General features: G+C 40.1%; 1 protein-coding gene across 1 annotated transcript in view; it reads right to left on the bottom strand.

Annotated features, from left to right (window-relative positions):
• The window catches only part of LOC103177204 (sister chromatid cohesion protein PDS5 homolog B), an 86,540-nt gene that overhangs the window by 20,029 nt on the left and 51,362 nt on the right, over positions 1 to 15,149 (bottom strand). The window contains 10 exon segments of the mRNA XM_007891275.2: positions 1,474 to 1,610; positions 2,458 to 2,526; positions 3,329 to 3,487; positions 4,388 to 4,511; positions 5,944 to 6,104; positions 7,621 to 7,726; positions 10,866 to 10,981; positions 11,096 to 11,235; positions 12,943 to 12,991; positions 13,958 to 14,039. Of these exon segments, the coding sequence (XP_007889466.2) occupies positions 1,474 to 1,610; positions 2,458 to 2,526; positions 3,329 to 3,487; positions 4,388 to 4,511; positions 5,944 to 6,104; positions 7,621 to 7,726; positions 10,866 to 10,981; positions 11,096 to 11,235; positions 12,943 to 12,991; positions 13,958 to 14,039 (1,143 nt within the window).

Raw genomic sequence — 15,149 nt, 5'->3', positions numbered from 1 at the left:
CTTGAATTGAAATTTGCAGAAACAACTTAAGAGAAAAAGCTCAGCAGTTTGTTACCTCCTCAATTGCTACTGTCGAAAGTACAGACGTGAGAGTTGTCTCACATCGACCTATATTTTTTCGAAAGTGTGTTAAGTATTTCTGCAACACAAGAGTTGTTTGAACATGTTCCACTAATGGACAGGGATAGCTGTCTTTCTGACACTGATTGAGTACATCTATAGGGCAGATCAAAAATGAGGGAAATTTGCCTTTCTGGCTACAAATGGTGCGCCAGCAGTGATCAGTGAAGAATTAAGTAGTTTCCAGAGTGAAAGCTAAGCTACGATCTGAAAACTCACCATTGCAGTTTACATCCTATCACTGTATTATTCAGCATTAAACTCTCTGTGGGAAGATAATGGAGATGGAATCTGTGACGAATGTCATAGTCCACACAGTAAATTTCATCCGTGCTCCAAGATAGCATCATTATCAGTTTACCGGCTTTCTGGAAAATCTGGGTCAGTCAAATTTGGAGAACTACTGCACCATTCAAAAACTGATTGAGCTTCGTGAAGTTAAAAGTTTATTTACACTTAGGGCCAAGAGATCAATTTCCACACATTGTGGTGTTTTTTGAATTGCTACATGAAAATTGGTACACCATCTGACAATTCTACTGGACTTGACCAAGTACTTGAATGTTCTCAACACACGTCTTCAAATTCAACTCGACTCACTGCTGTATGACCATGTGCGTGCATTTGAGTCGAAACCTCAACTGTGGGAGAGACAACTGCAAGAAAGCAAATTTCCCCACTTTCCAACACTCACTTCTTTTGTCAACAACTATAATTTCTCGACTTTCTCCCGCAACATTGTCTGGGGAACTCAGTGCAAAGGCCACAGATTTTCAAGATTTTAAAGTGCAGAAAATATAATTTGATTTGTGTTGTGCATCTACTTTTACCGTGGAGGTGGACAGTGTATCGGCTGACTTCCAAATGCAGTTAATAGAACTGTGGTCCAATGATGAACTGCAAAAAAATATTGGTTTATCAAAACTTTTCAAATATTTCCCAGTATCACCTTTCCAAAAAATGCTCCACAATGCTGCAAGCCTGACACCCATGTTTAGGAACACATACTTATGCAAGCAATTGCACTCAACAAGAATGTTCACAAAGTCTTCTATTCCCATCTATCAGAAACAGCTGAAATCATCCAAATTTATTTTCCATGATCGTATTCTCATTAAAATACAACAACAACTTGGATTTATATAGCGCCCTCCACGCCGGACGGCGTCTCAGAGCCTTAAATAACCTCATATTAACATTATAATAATAATAATCCTTGCATTTGATATTGACATTGACCAAGGAAAGCAGTAATTTAGAAAATGACCAATCCATGGCCTTTGCAAACTGATAACACACAGAAACCATTTGCAAGCACAGCCCATGCATTTGCCTCGAGAGGTTACCACGTACCTAATTTTTCCCTGTTCTGTCAGATCGCCATCACTGTGCAATATTGCTGTTAGCAGTCTCAAAGTAGATGATCCCGATTTATTCACATTGTTCTTCATTCCCAATAGCCACCGAACCATCATCTTAATTGCCTGAATCTGGAAAGATAACACACTATTCAGTGACAGTATTTTTCTTAATGTAATACCATAGAACTTTACAGTATGGAAGAAATCCTTCAGGCCTTTGTGCCTGTGTTGGCTCTTTGAAAGGTCAATCCATATACTCCCAATTACTTGTCTTCTCTACACTCCTGCAAATTACTTCTTTTTTTAAAGATACATCAAATTCCCTCTTAAAATCTCATATTGTTTCAGCCACAAACTATTCACTTACAGTATATTCTGTGAAGCGCTCTGAGACATCTCGAAGATGCGATAAGGCGGTATATCAAATGCAAGGATTATTATTATATATTGCACTTGGCAGGGCATTCCATATCCTAGACAACCTTGTGTTTAAAAAAAAACTTCCTCCCAATCTCTCCTTTGGTAATTATCTTGTCTCACTGACATAATAAGGCGATATAGCAAAAACAAGGATTATTATTATCATCTTAAAATTATGCCCTCTAATCAATACTCATTGACCAGTGGAAATAATTTCTACCCATCGACCATCAAAACACAGTCAATCCACTTTACAATATATAGGGTAGCGTTGGTCCTGGCTAGTCAAGCAGCAGGAAAGCTTGCCAGACAGCGATATCAATGGCAGGCTATGCACAATTTGGGATCCTCAAGCCTTGGATCTTGCTGACCTGTACCTAATACTTTTCGGAATCAGGTAAGCAGAATGCCTACCAGGGAGGGAGGGAGCTTTCCATTCCAACAGACTATCTCTGGAATTTCCATGTGTAGGTGGAATGCATGAAATTCGCAGTTTATTTTGGATTCTTTTAAGGATGAGCTTCAGGCTGATCAAAGACAAAACTATAGCACTTACTTTTGTCAGAGTTTCAGGGTAGATTTCATCATCTGAAGCCCAAAGTTTTGTAGTCTTCTTTCCTGGAACCTAAAAAAAACAATACACATAACCAGTGTCTGAACTGAGAGTCATTGTAAACAATGGACATAGTGTTTATTCCAAGTTCACACAAGCAGAGGAACATTTTGTATTTCAATATATCAATGCTTTAGGATTTTCACACATTGACTGAGAAAAAAAANTCAAACTATTTAAAAAGTGCACAATCTGGAATCTATGTGAACATTCACCATGGGACTCCATGGAAAGGTTAGGCTGACTGGATCTCCAAACGGGTATCATTAATATTCACCTGCTTTCCAGAAGTGAGGGCCAACGAGAAAGACGTTTGCATTAATGCTCTGCCGACTTTGTGAAAAAAAACTCAGAAAGCTCACATTCTCAGATTGGCTGAGTCTCTAACGCATTGGCCAGTTTGAATCAGAGAATAATTTAAAAGAGAATAATCAGCATTTTGTTCGAGTTTCATTTTCCAGGCAAACTCCTGGTGTAGCTTCGACTTGCTGCACCCCAAGACAGAAGTTTCTGGGCATTTCATTGACTGTACAACCTTTTTAGAGCTCCAAAAACATGTACCAATGGAGGCAGTTGACACAAGGCTCGGCCCATGATTTCTGATATTTATTTCCAAGCTAAGGGTAAAATAGTGAATTCATCCCTGGGCTGTCAGTTGGACCACACTGAGCGATAGAAATCAACAGAAATGTGCAAGCAGCTCTCAATCACATCAGGCTGGCTAAAAATGAGAGATGATACAAGTACAGAAACAACAAAATTCTTCCTTTCAAACGAATGTAACAGAAGCACAAGCTATAATTTTTGTACTTACTCTGTCATTCATTAGCAAATCTTTCACAACAAAACTAGCCACCAAGGACTTGAGAGGTCCGGAAAACTGTTCTGGAGCCAACATGGCTATATGTCCAATAGAAATCAATGGAGTTATGAGCTGCTCTGGGTTGCTGGGATCCATGCTCTTATGCAATGGCTAGAAAGATAGAAAATAAGATTAGACTTCAAATCCGTCAGTCCAGGTGGGACTGTAGTGCAGTTTTTACTGGAGCAGAGATTCTTCCTACTTAGCTCCCGTTAATACTGCATGCCGATGCCTGAAGAATCGAGTGGTCCTAGCTGGACAAGCAGCAGGAAGCTCTCAACAGTAAACTATATTGTTTTAGCTGTTAAACTCCAGCAATGCACATGGTGGGACTCCCAAACCTTGAGTCTTGTTAACTTGCATCTCGTACTCTCCGGAATAAGCAAGTAGGATGCATCCCTACAGGGAAAGTTGCTCACTCTGTTGTGGACACAGAGAAATTTCCATGCATAGGTGGCTTACACATGTGGAATTCTCAGTCTAGTTGGGATATTCTTAAGCACAGTGATGGATTTCTGCATTTGTCAGACATCCAGCTGACCAAAATAAAATGGTACTATTTTGATACCTTTTCAAAACATTTTTTAAAAATAAAGTTCAATAAAATTTCCTTTTACACAGAAGCAATTCCTCGCTGGAATCCGATCACTTTGCTGCCAACCAAGTGTTGTCAAATATTAATTAATGATACTTCAAATTAACCACAAAAAATTCCTTTACCAAATAATCTCTAGCAGTAGAGTCCAATGCTACGCTCTGTGTTAGTGCCAACACAAGCTTCAATGGGTTATTATCAACTATACACAGAGACAAAATGGGCATTTTACTACCTAAACAGGTTCTAAAGATTTCAAGTTTCATCTGTACAAGCAATGTCCGTCCTTAAGTGGGTCAATGCCTAAACCTTGGATTTGTTTAAGAAATGCATGATGCTTAAGAAAACTATGAAGGAATCAAGCATAATAATCTGAATGCAACTAAACCGCGAGTTAAAAATGTTGAATATTTTACCTCAAATATCTGTGCAAACTGAGTCTCTTTACTGTTGAATATGGCATGGATGCAGTGAATGGCATGCTTAGCCTGACGTGGGGTACCTTTCTTAGCTTTGTGCTGTAATACTGGAAGTAAAGCACTAGACAGTAGTGGGAAATAAACAAAGAAGATCAATGTTAGATTCATTTTCTGGGAACACGACCCGATTCTGCATCAGCTACAAATGTCAACACAATGCCAAGTCCCCTTCAGCACTAACCTGAGGATACAGATGGAACCCCAGTCATGGAATAGCACCCTCTGCTGTCAGAGACAAATTTCTATTTATATATATTTATACTTTACCTGATCACACAAGACGATAAGTGGGTGACAGCGAGTTGCAAAGGTTATGAAGCAGTTTAGGGATACGGTAGGGCAGTGGGATTAAAAGCACAAATCTCAGTTTGCTGAGAGCTGGTGGAGGCTCGATGGGCCAGATGGCCTCCTGTGCTGTAAATTTCTGATTCTAAATTAACAACCCAAAATCAGTGCTCATAACATTGCAAACCACCAGCATTGAAACATGCAGAGTATCAATACCAGCAGATCCTAGTGATGTAATTATTGCCTTTACTCCTCTGATATTATCAAAAGAATGTCCTTAACAATGTTCTCTAGTTTGTTTTTTTTGCCTTTTTTCTATCTTCGGAGTGGGTTGCACTGAATGCAATCCAGTCAGAGCGATGCGAGTGAATTTGTGACAAGATCTGAAGGAACATGGAATCATAAAACTAGAACTAGTGGCTTTTCTTCAGCAGTGGGATCAGGCTGCAGTCTGCATACAGGAGATGACGTTTTTCGCACTTCATTCACCGGCCCTATGGAGAGGTCTTTACACTCCTTTCTTACAATCAGCCAAACAGAAAAGAACCCTCACCCAGTGCAGCTTCGTAATAACACACTTCTTTACAGCACAAATTCAGTGTTAATGCAGTCGCTGCACTGTGGATACCATTTACCGTGGTTATGTGCTAAAAATGGCCAACTTCAAAGTATCAAGTCGCAAACCAAAGTTACTTCCTGTTTGTTGCGCATGAGCAATGCAGGAAATGATATTGGTGACAACATGATGACCCAGGAAGTGACACCTTTTTTTAAGCATGCAGCATGCAGGGAGCAAGCCGGCAGTACATGTGACTGGTTAGCTGTGGGGATTATAGCACTATAGCACCAATTGGGATGTTATGGATCCAACCTTCATGTTGTAACAAGGCACCACTTTTCTTCACCGCTTCGCCTTTATTCACTATGATGCTGAAATTTCAATCTCCCCTCCCCCACCCTATATACATTGTGATTCATGAAGAAATTACCTTGCATAGAATTTCCAGAACTTCAGTAAAAAACAGAAAAACTAAAATTCAAAGGGGAAAAAATCCTACTCTTTTTATCTGCATCAATAAAGATCCTCAGAGACAATAATCAACATTTAATTTTCAGTATCAAGCTATATCTGAATTCAAGCAATAGCAAAAAAATCACAAAAATGTCAATTGTAAAACAGGGACTCGAATATAACGAAAACCTACGATCTGATGTGAGGAAAGTCGTCTTCTATTTTCTTCCCAGTATTTCGGAAGATCTGTAAAGAAGCTTCTGCCACCTTTTCATCTTCCATTTTCAGGCACTGCAGGAGGGACTCAAATGTTTCCGCGGAATGAAAGGAGATTGAATGTGTAAATGACAATACCTGGAATAGAAACAGCAGCACATTGGGGTAGAGGGGGCGGCGGGAGAGAGAGAGAAAAAAAACAGTAATTTTAACGATTTTTCCAATAATAATGTAGTTTTCTATTTATAAAATAGAAGATGCACCTAGCTGTCATTTTGTCTGCAAGTCTGTATTGGGTATTTTTCTCCACAAGCCCATACATTGGAATCCCACGGGGATGAAAATATCTTATACTTTATAATAAGAGTAAGAAGCCTTTTCCACAAAAATAACAAAGATTATCAAATAATTTACATTAGATATGGCTTGCTCATTGTTTGAATGAAGTGCAACCTCCACATCTAAGCAGTTATAGCCTCTGTCGCTGAAAGGAATGAACCACATGGGATCAAAGTCTCATGAAAAACTCTGTACCATGCAAAAGGCAAGCTTCCACCACCCTCCTGCACAAGAGGCCTCTTTATCTGGGAGCAGGGATTCTTCCCACTCAGCTCTTATTCATGCTACATGCCAAAGCCCTTATGGGTAAAGTGCTGGTAAAACTCTTAACGGAACTCAAATCTACATTCTTGCCAAACTGTGAGAAATATTCGAGAATTAGGTAAGCACACGACAAATTTACATTTATACAGTGCCTATCACATCAGGAGGCTATCTCAAGACACTTAACAATCCGGGCCCCAGATAACAGAAACAGCACTGAAACAAGTCAAAATCAATGCAAGCAACACACAGCCAGGAGGAGAAACAAGGTCGATTTGTATGTGGAAGCAGAACATCGTTCAAAAAGTGTAGAACACCATATGAAGTCTCAACAACAACTTCCACGCATACCAACCTTTCACCTTTCAACCCTACAACGTTTTACAGATATGACAGAGAGCACTGAGCAGGGATAGAGAAGTGAAAATCAAGTTATTTTCAAGATGGTTTACAAGAAAATTCCAGAGGGTATAGGCATGGATACTGGAGGCTTGGCCACCATTGTCAGGAAGGAGGGAGTGAGGAACACAAAATAACTAAGAACGAAGAGTGAATCCTCACTAGCCATCCTCAGGGCTGCTTGCATATAAACAGAGACACAGTTTCTTTGTTCTCTGCTGAGAAACCCAAATTATAGTGCTCAGCAAAAGTTGGCAAAATGTTCCAAATAAACTTGTGAGGAAGGCCAGAAAATCTATGAGCAGAGCAAAGTAAACACAACGGTGCATGAAACTTCATTTCCTGCAACAAATAAAACGTTAAAGTAACTTTTGTTTTGGCAAATAAGATTGGTGAGGCAAGTTGCAAAGCCACATCATATTTTTTAAAAAAACTTTAATGCTGATCTGTCAAAATGCAACGCAATCGGTGGTGGTGGGAGGGGGGGGGGGGAGGAAGAGACTCAGCAGCTTTTTTCTCCAAAACCAGAATGAAAGATTAAAAATAGAAAGAATGATCCTTTAATTCTCAAAATCAATGTGCATCATGAAACACAAGAAAGCATTAAGTGGTAACATTCCAAAATGTTGCTGCCAGTGGTTCTGGTATTTACCTTAAGCAATTCAAGGCCTGCCCGGATTGCTTCATCGGTTGGCACACCCTCCTCTTCATCATCAGCTGTACCATCAATGGATTTATTGATCTGCTTGATTAAAGCACTACAAAGAACAAAAAGGGTAAGAGTGTTAAACGTGGAATGAATATAGGACCATTTGACTTAATTGGCTTGTACTTTACAGGTGCCAAGCCACCCATTCTGCCCCAGTATTTAACTTCCTAGCAGAAAGATCCCTTTCCCGCCTCAACCAGGCTAAACTGCAACCCATCGAGTCAACCATATCTCGGCAGTTGGCTTTCACTGTCTCCAATTGAAAGGATAATCATGTTGATTGAGTAGGCGACTCTCCCCATCTATTAACATACTTATAAAGAGATTTTTTTCTAAGAATCAAACAACTTGACTTAAATAGCACAATTCACGTTGAACAACAACAATTTGAGTTTACATACGAGAAGAATCTCAGAACACTTAACAGCAGTGTGGTTTGATCCCGAACTGGAGAGGGGGGAGGTGCCCGAAGGCATGGTCAAAGAAAAGAACCTTCAGGTGTGATTTGAACACTGGCAAAGATGTGACAAGACAGAGTGATTGAGGCAAGGAGTTGTAGATTCAGGGCATATCACTGATATCCCTTCCTCAAATATTCAAAATCCACCATGCCTACCATTACTTTTCCCTGCAGCCCATTGAAACACTATCCTACGCAAAGGGCATTGCATAAATGCAAGTTGTTGTACTCGAAATCTTCACAGAAATTGAAATTAGAGAAATAGGATAGAATGGTCTCCTCCTCCAGGCAGGGGATGGTCATCCAAATCTGTCTGGAGCTACACAACAGCTGTGGAATGCCTCTCGCTCAGGGATTTACATAGGAACAGGAGTAGGCCATTCACCCTTCAAGTCTGTTCCTCCATTTAATTAGATCATGTCTGATCTGTACCTCAACTAATCCTTTCAATTCCAATTTCCCGCTTTCTCCACATATCGCTTAATACCCTGACCTACCAAAAATCTATGAACCTCACTCTTGAAGGCGTGGATGGATCCAACATCCACAGCCTTTTGAGAGAGTTCCAGATTTCTACCACCCTTTGAGTGAAAAAATGCTGCATGATTTCACTCTTAAATGGCCTGGTTCTAATTTTAAAACTTAGCCCCCTTGTTTTGGATTCCCCCACCAGAGGAAATAACTTTTCTGTGTCTACCTTATCGAATCCCTTTAACATCTTAAACACCTCAATCAAATCACCGCTCAACCTTCTAAACTCAAGGGAATACAATCCAAGTTTATGCAGCCTATCCTCGTAACTTAACCCAATTAGGCCTGGTAACATTCTGGTGAACCTGCATTGCATCCCCTCCAGGGCCAATATATATCTTTCCTGAGGTATGGAGCCAAAAACTGAACGCAGTTTACCCTCTCTGATGCAATCCCATTTTGTGGACTGACAATTAAGCCTTCTGCATTCAAAGTTGGAGAAAGCAGGTGTTCCATAGGATCATGTGTGGGGGTGAAAGGGAAAGAAATACACTCTTAATGAGCTAAAACAAAATATTACAGACTCCTTAGCTGCCAGGATATTGCAGTTACTGTGCGATTTGGGGGGCAGGGGATAAAAACACGTGAGAAAGAAATAAGGAGGAAAAAAATTCCAACAATCTGGAATCCATTAAGTCTGTGAGCACTTCGAGAAATCGAAGCAGCGGTGCCTTATTTTTGCTTATTTCAAAGATCTGCACATAGCAAAGACATCCAAAGATATAAATTGCATCTCGGGGGAATGAGAAGCAGAATTGGGGTTGCTTCTCTCCTTTTCAATGAGCATGTAGGAATAGGTAGCATCTCCAAAATGCAGATCTTTCATGTAAACATTTTACAATGGAACAGAAGCCTGGCAGGTAATGCTGGACTTGTGTGAATAAACTTTCAGAATTCACATCTTTCAGATGTTTTTTTTTCTGGCGTGCAGTATCAGGAATCTCTTTCAATATGACTTTCTCTACAATAGGAACAGGTGCAAGGTCCAGTTCAAGAGGGGTTCCAGCATAGATACTCAGAGCAAGCAACTCACCCACATTTCATTATTATTCCAATGATTTGGACCAATCCAAACCAAGACAATAACAGAGCCAGTTTCCTTTCTGAGGATTACAATGGTATTCTCAAACTTCTAAGTAAGCATGAGTGAATAAACAACTCCCTAAATCGGTATTGAACTCCCCCCTTCCAAACTAAGTAGGAAAATCCTACAGACTGCCCAACACACATTGTGCTATAGATCGCTCAAAACACCAATTCCATGGGATCCAATAACTAGTTTCAATCATAGAAAGACAATGATTTGACATAATACCGGGCCTTGCTGGAGTAGGAGTCGCCTTATAACTCGGGTGTCCTGTGAACCCACGGTTAGCCAAAGTATGGTACACTTTCAGCTTCATATGCACGAGTGCGCTCTGCATAGCAAACTGTCTGGTCAATTGACCCTATAACCTGGAAGTGGTAATGGAAACAGTAAAAATGGAAACAGCCATTTCTCTCTTCCCCCCGCCTTGCCCTCTTCTTTCCCTCTTTTAGATCATGACTGAAGACCTTCCTCTTTGACCCTGCTTAGTCACCTCATCCCTCCCCACGGTATGGCGTCAGGTTTCGCCATTGTTGAGTGCTACGAGATACATTGTGTGAAGGGCACTATATAAATCCAAGTTGTTGTTTCCACAGACTATTTATAACTCGGTTTCATGGACCCAAAAGACTGTTATAATAGGTGTTACCAATATATCGACTTCAACTAGAATTTATGAACCCAGACTAGACGTCTTTCTACAATGAGCTTTTCTCAATTAATTAAGAGCTGGCCTCTGTACATCCTTTGCCAAGCGGCTTTGTTCCAAGTGATGGTTTTCTTTCCAAGTGGAAAAAATGGTTTGTTTTGAGTTTAAAAAAANGTTTGTTTTGTGTAAGTCTCAGGTTTAGCAGTAATTCACCAATCAAAATACAACATATGTATAAAGACTTTCCCTTTACTGTCACAAGCTCAACTATTTTATGGAAATGTATTATAAATACTATAGTTGGAATTTACAGCACACAGATAAGGAAATAATGCACATTTTACCTGGTTTTCAAACAAGAGCTTAGGATTGGGGGTGAGGGAGAAAGCAAAATATTCTTCACTAATGCGCTGCACACTGTTAAAAAATAAGGTATGAGACAGGCAAAAAGGCATTAATACCTGATAGATTCTGTGTCAATATGTACAGGTGCTATCCTCTCCAAGAGAAATTTTACCATTTCCAAGAATGGGTTTGTAGGCTGTTTAGGATTACTTAGTTTTTTTGTGATTTCACGCTACGGAAAGACAAACAAAAGATTAAGGCTCAAAATACACAAGCTGTGTTACCCTCTCCTCCCCCAGAAATGTTCAATCTATCCCAATAGTCCAATGGAATTTTCGGCATTTACCACACATCCTTCTGCTTGTTTGCAGGAACAGCTTGGACTGACGAGCACATCCAATTGGGATTGAATTCGTTCATCCTCTTCTAAAGATTGATCAAATTTCTTCATGAAATCCTGGGCCTTTCCTGGATCTGGCAAGTTTCCTAATAAAAAAAATTGTATTGAACACGCCTTCTCACCAAATCATAACTCTTTAAGAGTAGAAAGCATATGTTTAACTTAGAATGAAATCCAGCCTGCTTCATGCTTCACGGCCACTCCCTCCATATCTCCTCTTCCCTCTCCGCTTTCATATCCCAAAGACCTGAAACCCTACCTCTTTGACTGTGTTTTTAATCACCTCCCTCAACCCCCAGGTTCCCTGTAAAACTTCAAAACATTCTCCCAATGTGAAAGGGGTAATATAAATGTAAGTTGCTTTATACTTTTGGAAGTGACCAAAATAGACCAGAGGAAATACAACCTTCTTCAGTCGAGTGCTTAAAGCTTCAGAAATGTAAAGAAGGAATACAAGATTTATACAGAGGTATTGTGGGACAGGCACGCTAAGTTGATTCCTTCGAACACAGATTAGCTTTCAGCCTCTGTGCCCCCACACTCTGGAACTCCATCCTACGGTCCCTTCGCATCGCTTCCTCCCTTGCCTCCTTCAAGGTCGGTCTCAAGACCTTTCTCTTCATCTAACCATGCCTTTGGTCTCCCTCCCACCTCTCTGCCTTCCCTCACCCCTACACCACCCCCCCTCCCCCATGCTCGGGCTCCGACACCTGACTGTTCAGCGCTCCTGACGTGAAAGGCGCTCTATAAATGTAATTTTGTTGTTGTAGATTGTTTTCTTTTAGGAAATAACATACTGGAATACAGTACATAGGTAGTGCGGGATACATATCAAATGCAAGGATTATTATTATTGCATGTGCAAGCGACCGCCAGAAAGGTGGAAAGCAAACTAGATGGAACTTGGATGGATGAGTGTTCCCAACGACTTCTGTTTTTGTTTTCAGATTTCCAGCATCTGCAGTATTTTGCGTTTTGTTTAGATCGAACTTGGGTCTTTTTTTCATCTAATAATAATAATCCTTGCATTTGATATAGCTTGTTTCATGTCTTCTAGACATCTCAAAGCGCTTCACAGAATATACTGTAAAGTGAATTGACTATATTTGTGGGCGAAACGCAGCATCCAATTGCGCACAGCAGTGTCCCACAAACAGTCGTGGATTGAAGTGACAAAATATTTTTTTTCCTTGAGGGACAATTATCAGGCGTGTGGAGTAAGGAAACTTGCCCAAGGTTTCGCCCTACCGGGAATCGAATTCAGTTCGCTTGCAAGATGAATGCTCTAACCACTGAACTACAGGACTCCAGGTCTAGCATTTCTTATGTAAAAAAAGTCAAAGAGGATGAACAGAAACCACATACAGGGTTTAAAAAGCCTCCTCGGACCCCAGGCAAATTTCCTTTTTCTCTCTGCAACATTTTTCTTGTAACTAAATACATTAAAAAAAATGTTTTCTAGCAGGGAATTAGAACAAACTTTTTAAAACGCAAAACTTAACAAATCTCAGTGATCCTGTTTCTCTCACTGATATTCACTGACCCTAGATATACATAAACATCCAACTTCGGAGGTGAGTAAGTGGGATGGAAAATTCCAAAGTTCACTCTTACAGCTGTTCCACAGAGCTACCTGACCGAATTTGGCACATGTGCTGGCGGTTTAGCCAATTCCAAGATAGATGATGATGGTCTTTTCAGGTCAAGTACATTTATACACTCCTACACAAAAAATATTGGGAACAATTTTGTATAATGCAGTTTGTTTAAAAAAATTATAAAACAGCACTTACTGGCAATGGTCATCACTTTGGAGAATATGGCTTTGTCAGTGGGATCAGACTAGAATTTGAAGACAAAACAGAAGACAGACATGATATGATTGATGAAACTATAATTATAATCCTTGCATTGATATAGCACTTATCACATCATCCAACAACAACAACAACAAGATTCCATTTATAAAGCGCCTTTCACGTCAGGAGGACGTCCTAAGGCGCTGCACAGTTGGGTCTCAAAGTGCTTCACAGGATATACTGTAAAGTGGATTGATTGTGCTTTTTGTGCGAAACCCTGCAGCCAGTTGCCCACAGCAATGTCCAAGAAACGTTAACCAATTTTTATTTTGGGGATTTGTTTGCCAGAACTCCCTTCTCTTTTCAAACAGTGCCATGGGATCTTTAACATCTCATGCCAGATGGGACCTCAGATGAATAATAATAATAATCCTTGCATTTGATATAGCGCTTTTCACGTCGGGAGGACGTCCTAAAGCGCGTCACAGAACACACTGTAAAGTGAATTGACTGTATATTTGTGGGCGAACGCGGCAGCCAATTGCGCACAGCAATGTCCCACAAACAGCCATAGATTGAAAATGACCAATTTTATTATTGTTTTTGGTTTTGGAGGGATTATTATTAGGCGTGTGGAGTAAGGAAACTTGCCCAAGGTTTCGCCCTGACCTGCCTGAAATTGAACTCGGGTCTCTCGCTTGCAAAGCGAGTGCTCTAACCACTGAGCTACAGGACTCCACGATAATGTCTTATCCAAAGGATGGGACCTTCGGCAATGCAATTCACCCACAAGCACTGCATTAGTGTTATCTTAGACGACGTAACTCCAAGTCCCTACATGGAGATTGAACTCACAACCTTCTAACTCAGAGATGAGAATACTACCACTGAGCCAGGCTGACACATCAATTGCAATTAATGATATTCTGAGTTTGTAGAGCACTTCCCTATGCCCCTCCTCTCTGCTCTCCCCCTCAATTTTACAAGTCAGATTTTGCTTGGTACTTACTTTTGTTTGTTTGTGTAGATCAAGCAAATCACGTACATGATGTCTCAGCGTGTTTTGACACTTCCACATTTCATTTAATGCTCTGTTGAAGAGAAGTAAAATAAGAGATCGACAGTAACTAGCCTGCTTACAATGAAACTGACATAGATTCAAGTTTTCTTTCATAAACCAGGAAGGAAAACCATTATGGCACAAGGAAAAATTAAAAATGAAAAACAAAAACATAGTATTTCACCGAAATACTCATTTAGAAACGTAGACATTTTTAGCATAGAAGGCAGCCATTCAGCCTATTGTGCCTGTGCCAATGTAACTTCTGTTTTTTTNGTAAATTCCCCATTCATTATTCCTGCTGTCAGCTCTTTTCCCGTATACCACGTTTTTACTGCTCAGGTACATATTCAGTTCCTTTTGAACAATTCTATTTATCCAGCTTCAAAGTGGATTAATAGAATCATTTGAAAAGAATTCTACATCCTGTAACAATCCTGAGTGAAGACATTTCTTCTAAGATCCTGATCGTTTTCCCGAGATGATCACCAATTACCCAACTGAAGGAAATAGCTTTACTGTTTCCCATTTAACTTAATATGTGCCCTTTCAGAATTTTTAAACACCGCTATCAGTTCCCCTTCTCAATCTTGTGTCCCTGATGTAACCAGCGTCTCTTCACACACACACAACATACACTAATAAAACTGAGCTACACCCTCTAGTCTCACTTATCTCTGACATTCTTCCTGTAATATGGCACCCAAAACTGAACACAATACTCCAGCTGTGGCCTAAACAATGTCCTACGCAATTTCAACACAACGTTTATAGTCAATACCTCTATGTAAATCAGAAATCCCCTATTTGTCTGCTCGGTTGCTTTTGCTACCTAACCATCCCACGTTAAGTTATTAATAGATTTCTACCCCCAATTCCTTTTATTCCTCTATTACTCTTCAGGTTATAAAGTTACTCCCCCATGTTCCCAAAATACAACATAATCATGCAAGTTTTTTTATGTTTAGCTAACATTTATATTACTATTTATATCATAGTGGAGTCCTGTAACTCAGAGATTGGAGCACTCGCCTCGCAAGCAAGAAACTTAGGTTTGATTCCCGGCAGAGCAAAATGTTGGGCAATTTTGCTTATTCCACAAGCCTCTGTTTACCTAGCAATAAGTAGGAACCCAGTTGTT

This window comes from Callorhinchus milii, unplaced genomic scaffold (genome assembly GCF_018977255.1).
Source record: "Callorhinchus milii isolate IMCB2004 unplaced genomic scaffold, IMCB_Cmil_1.0 Scaffold4, whole genome shotgun sequence".
NCBI lineage: Eukaryota > Metazoa > Chordata > Chondrichthyes > Chimaeriformes > Callorhinchidae > Callorhinchus > Callorhinchus milii.
Note: the sequence above shows the minus strand (reverse complement) of the source record. Positions and strands in the feature narration are given on the sequence as shown.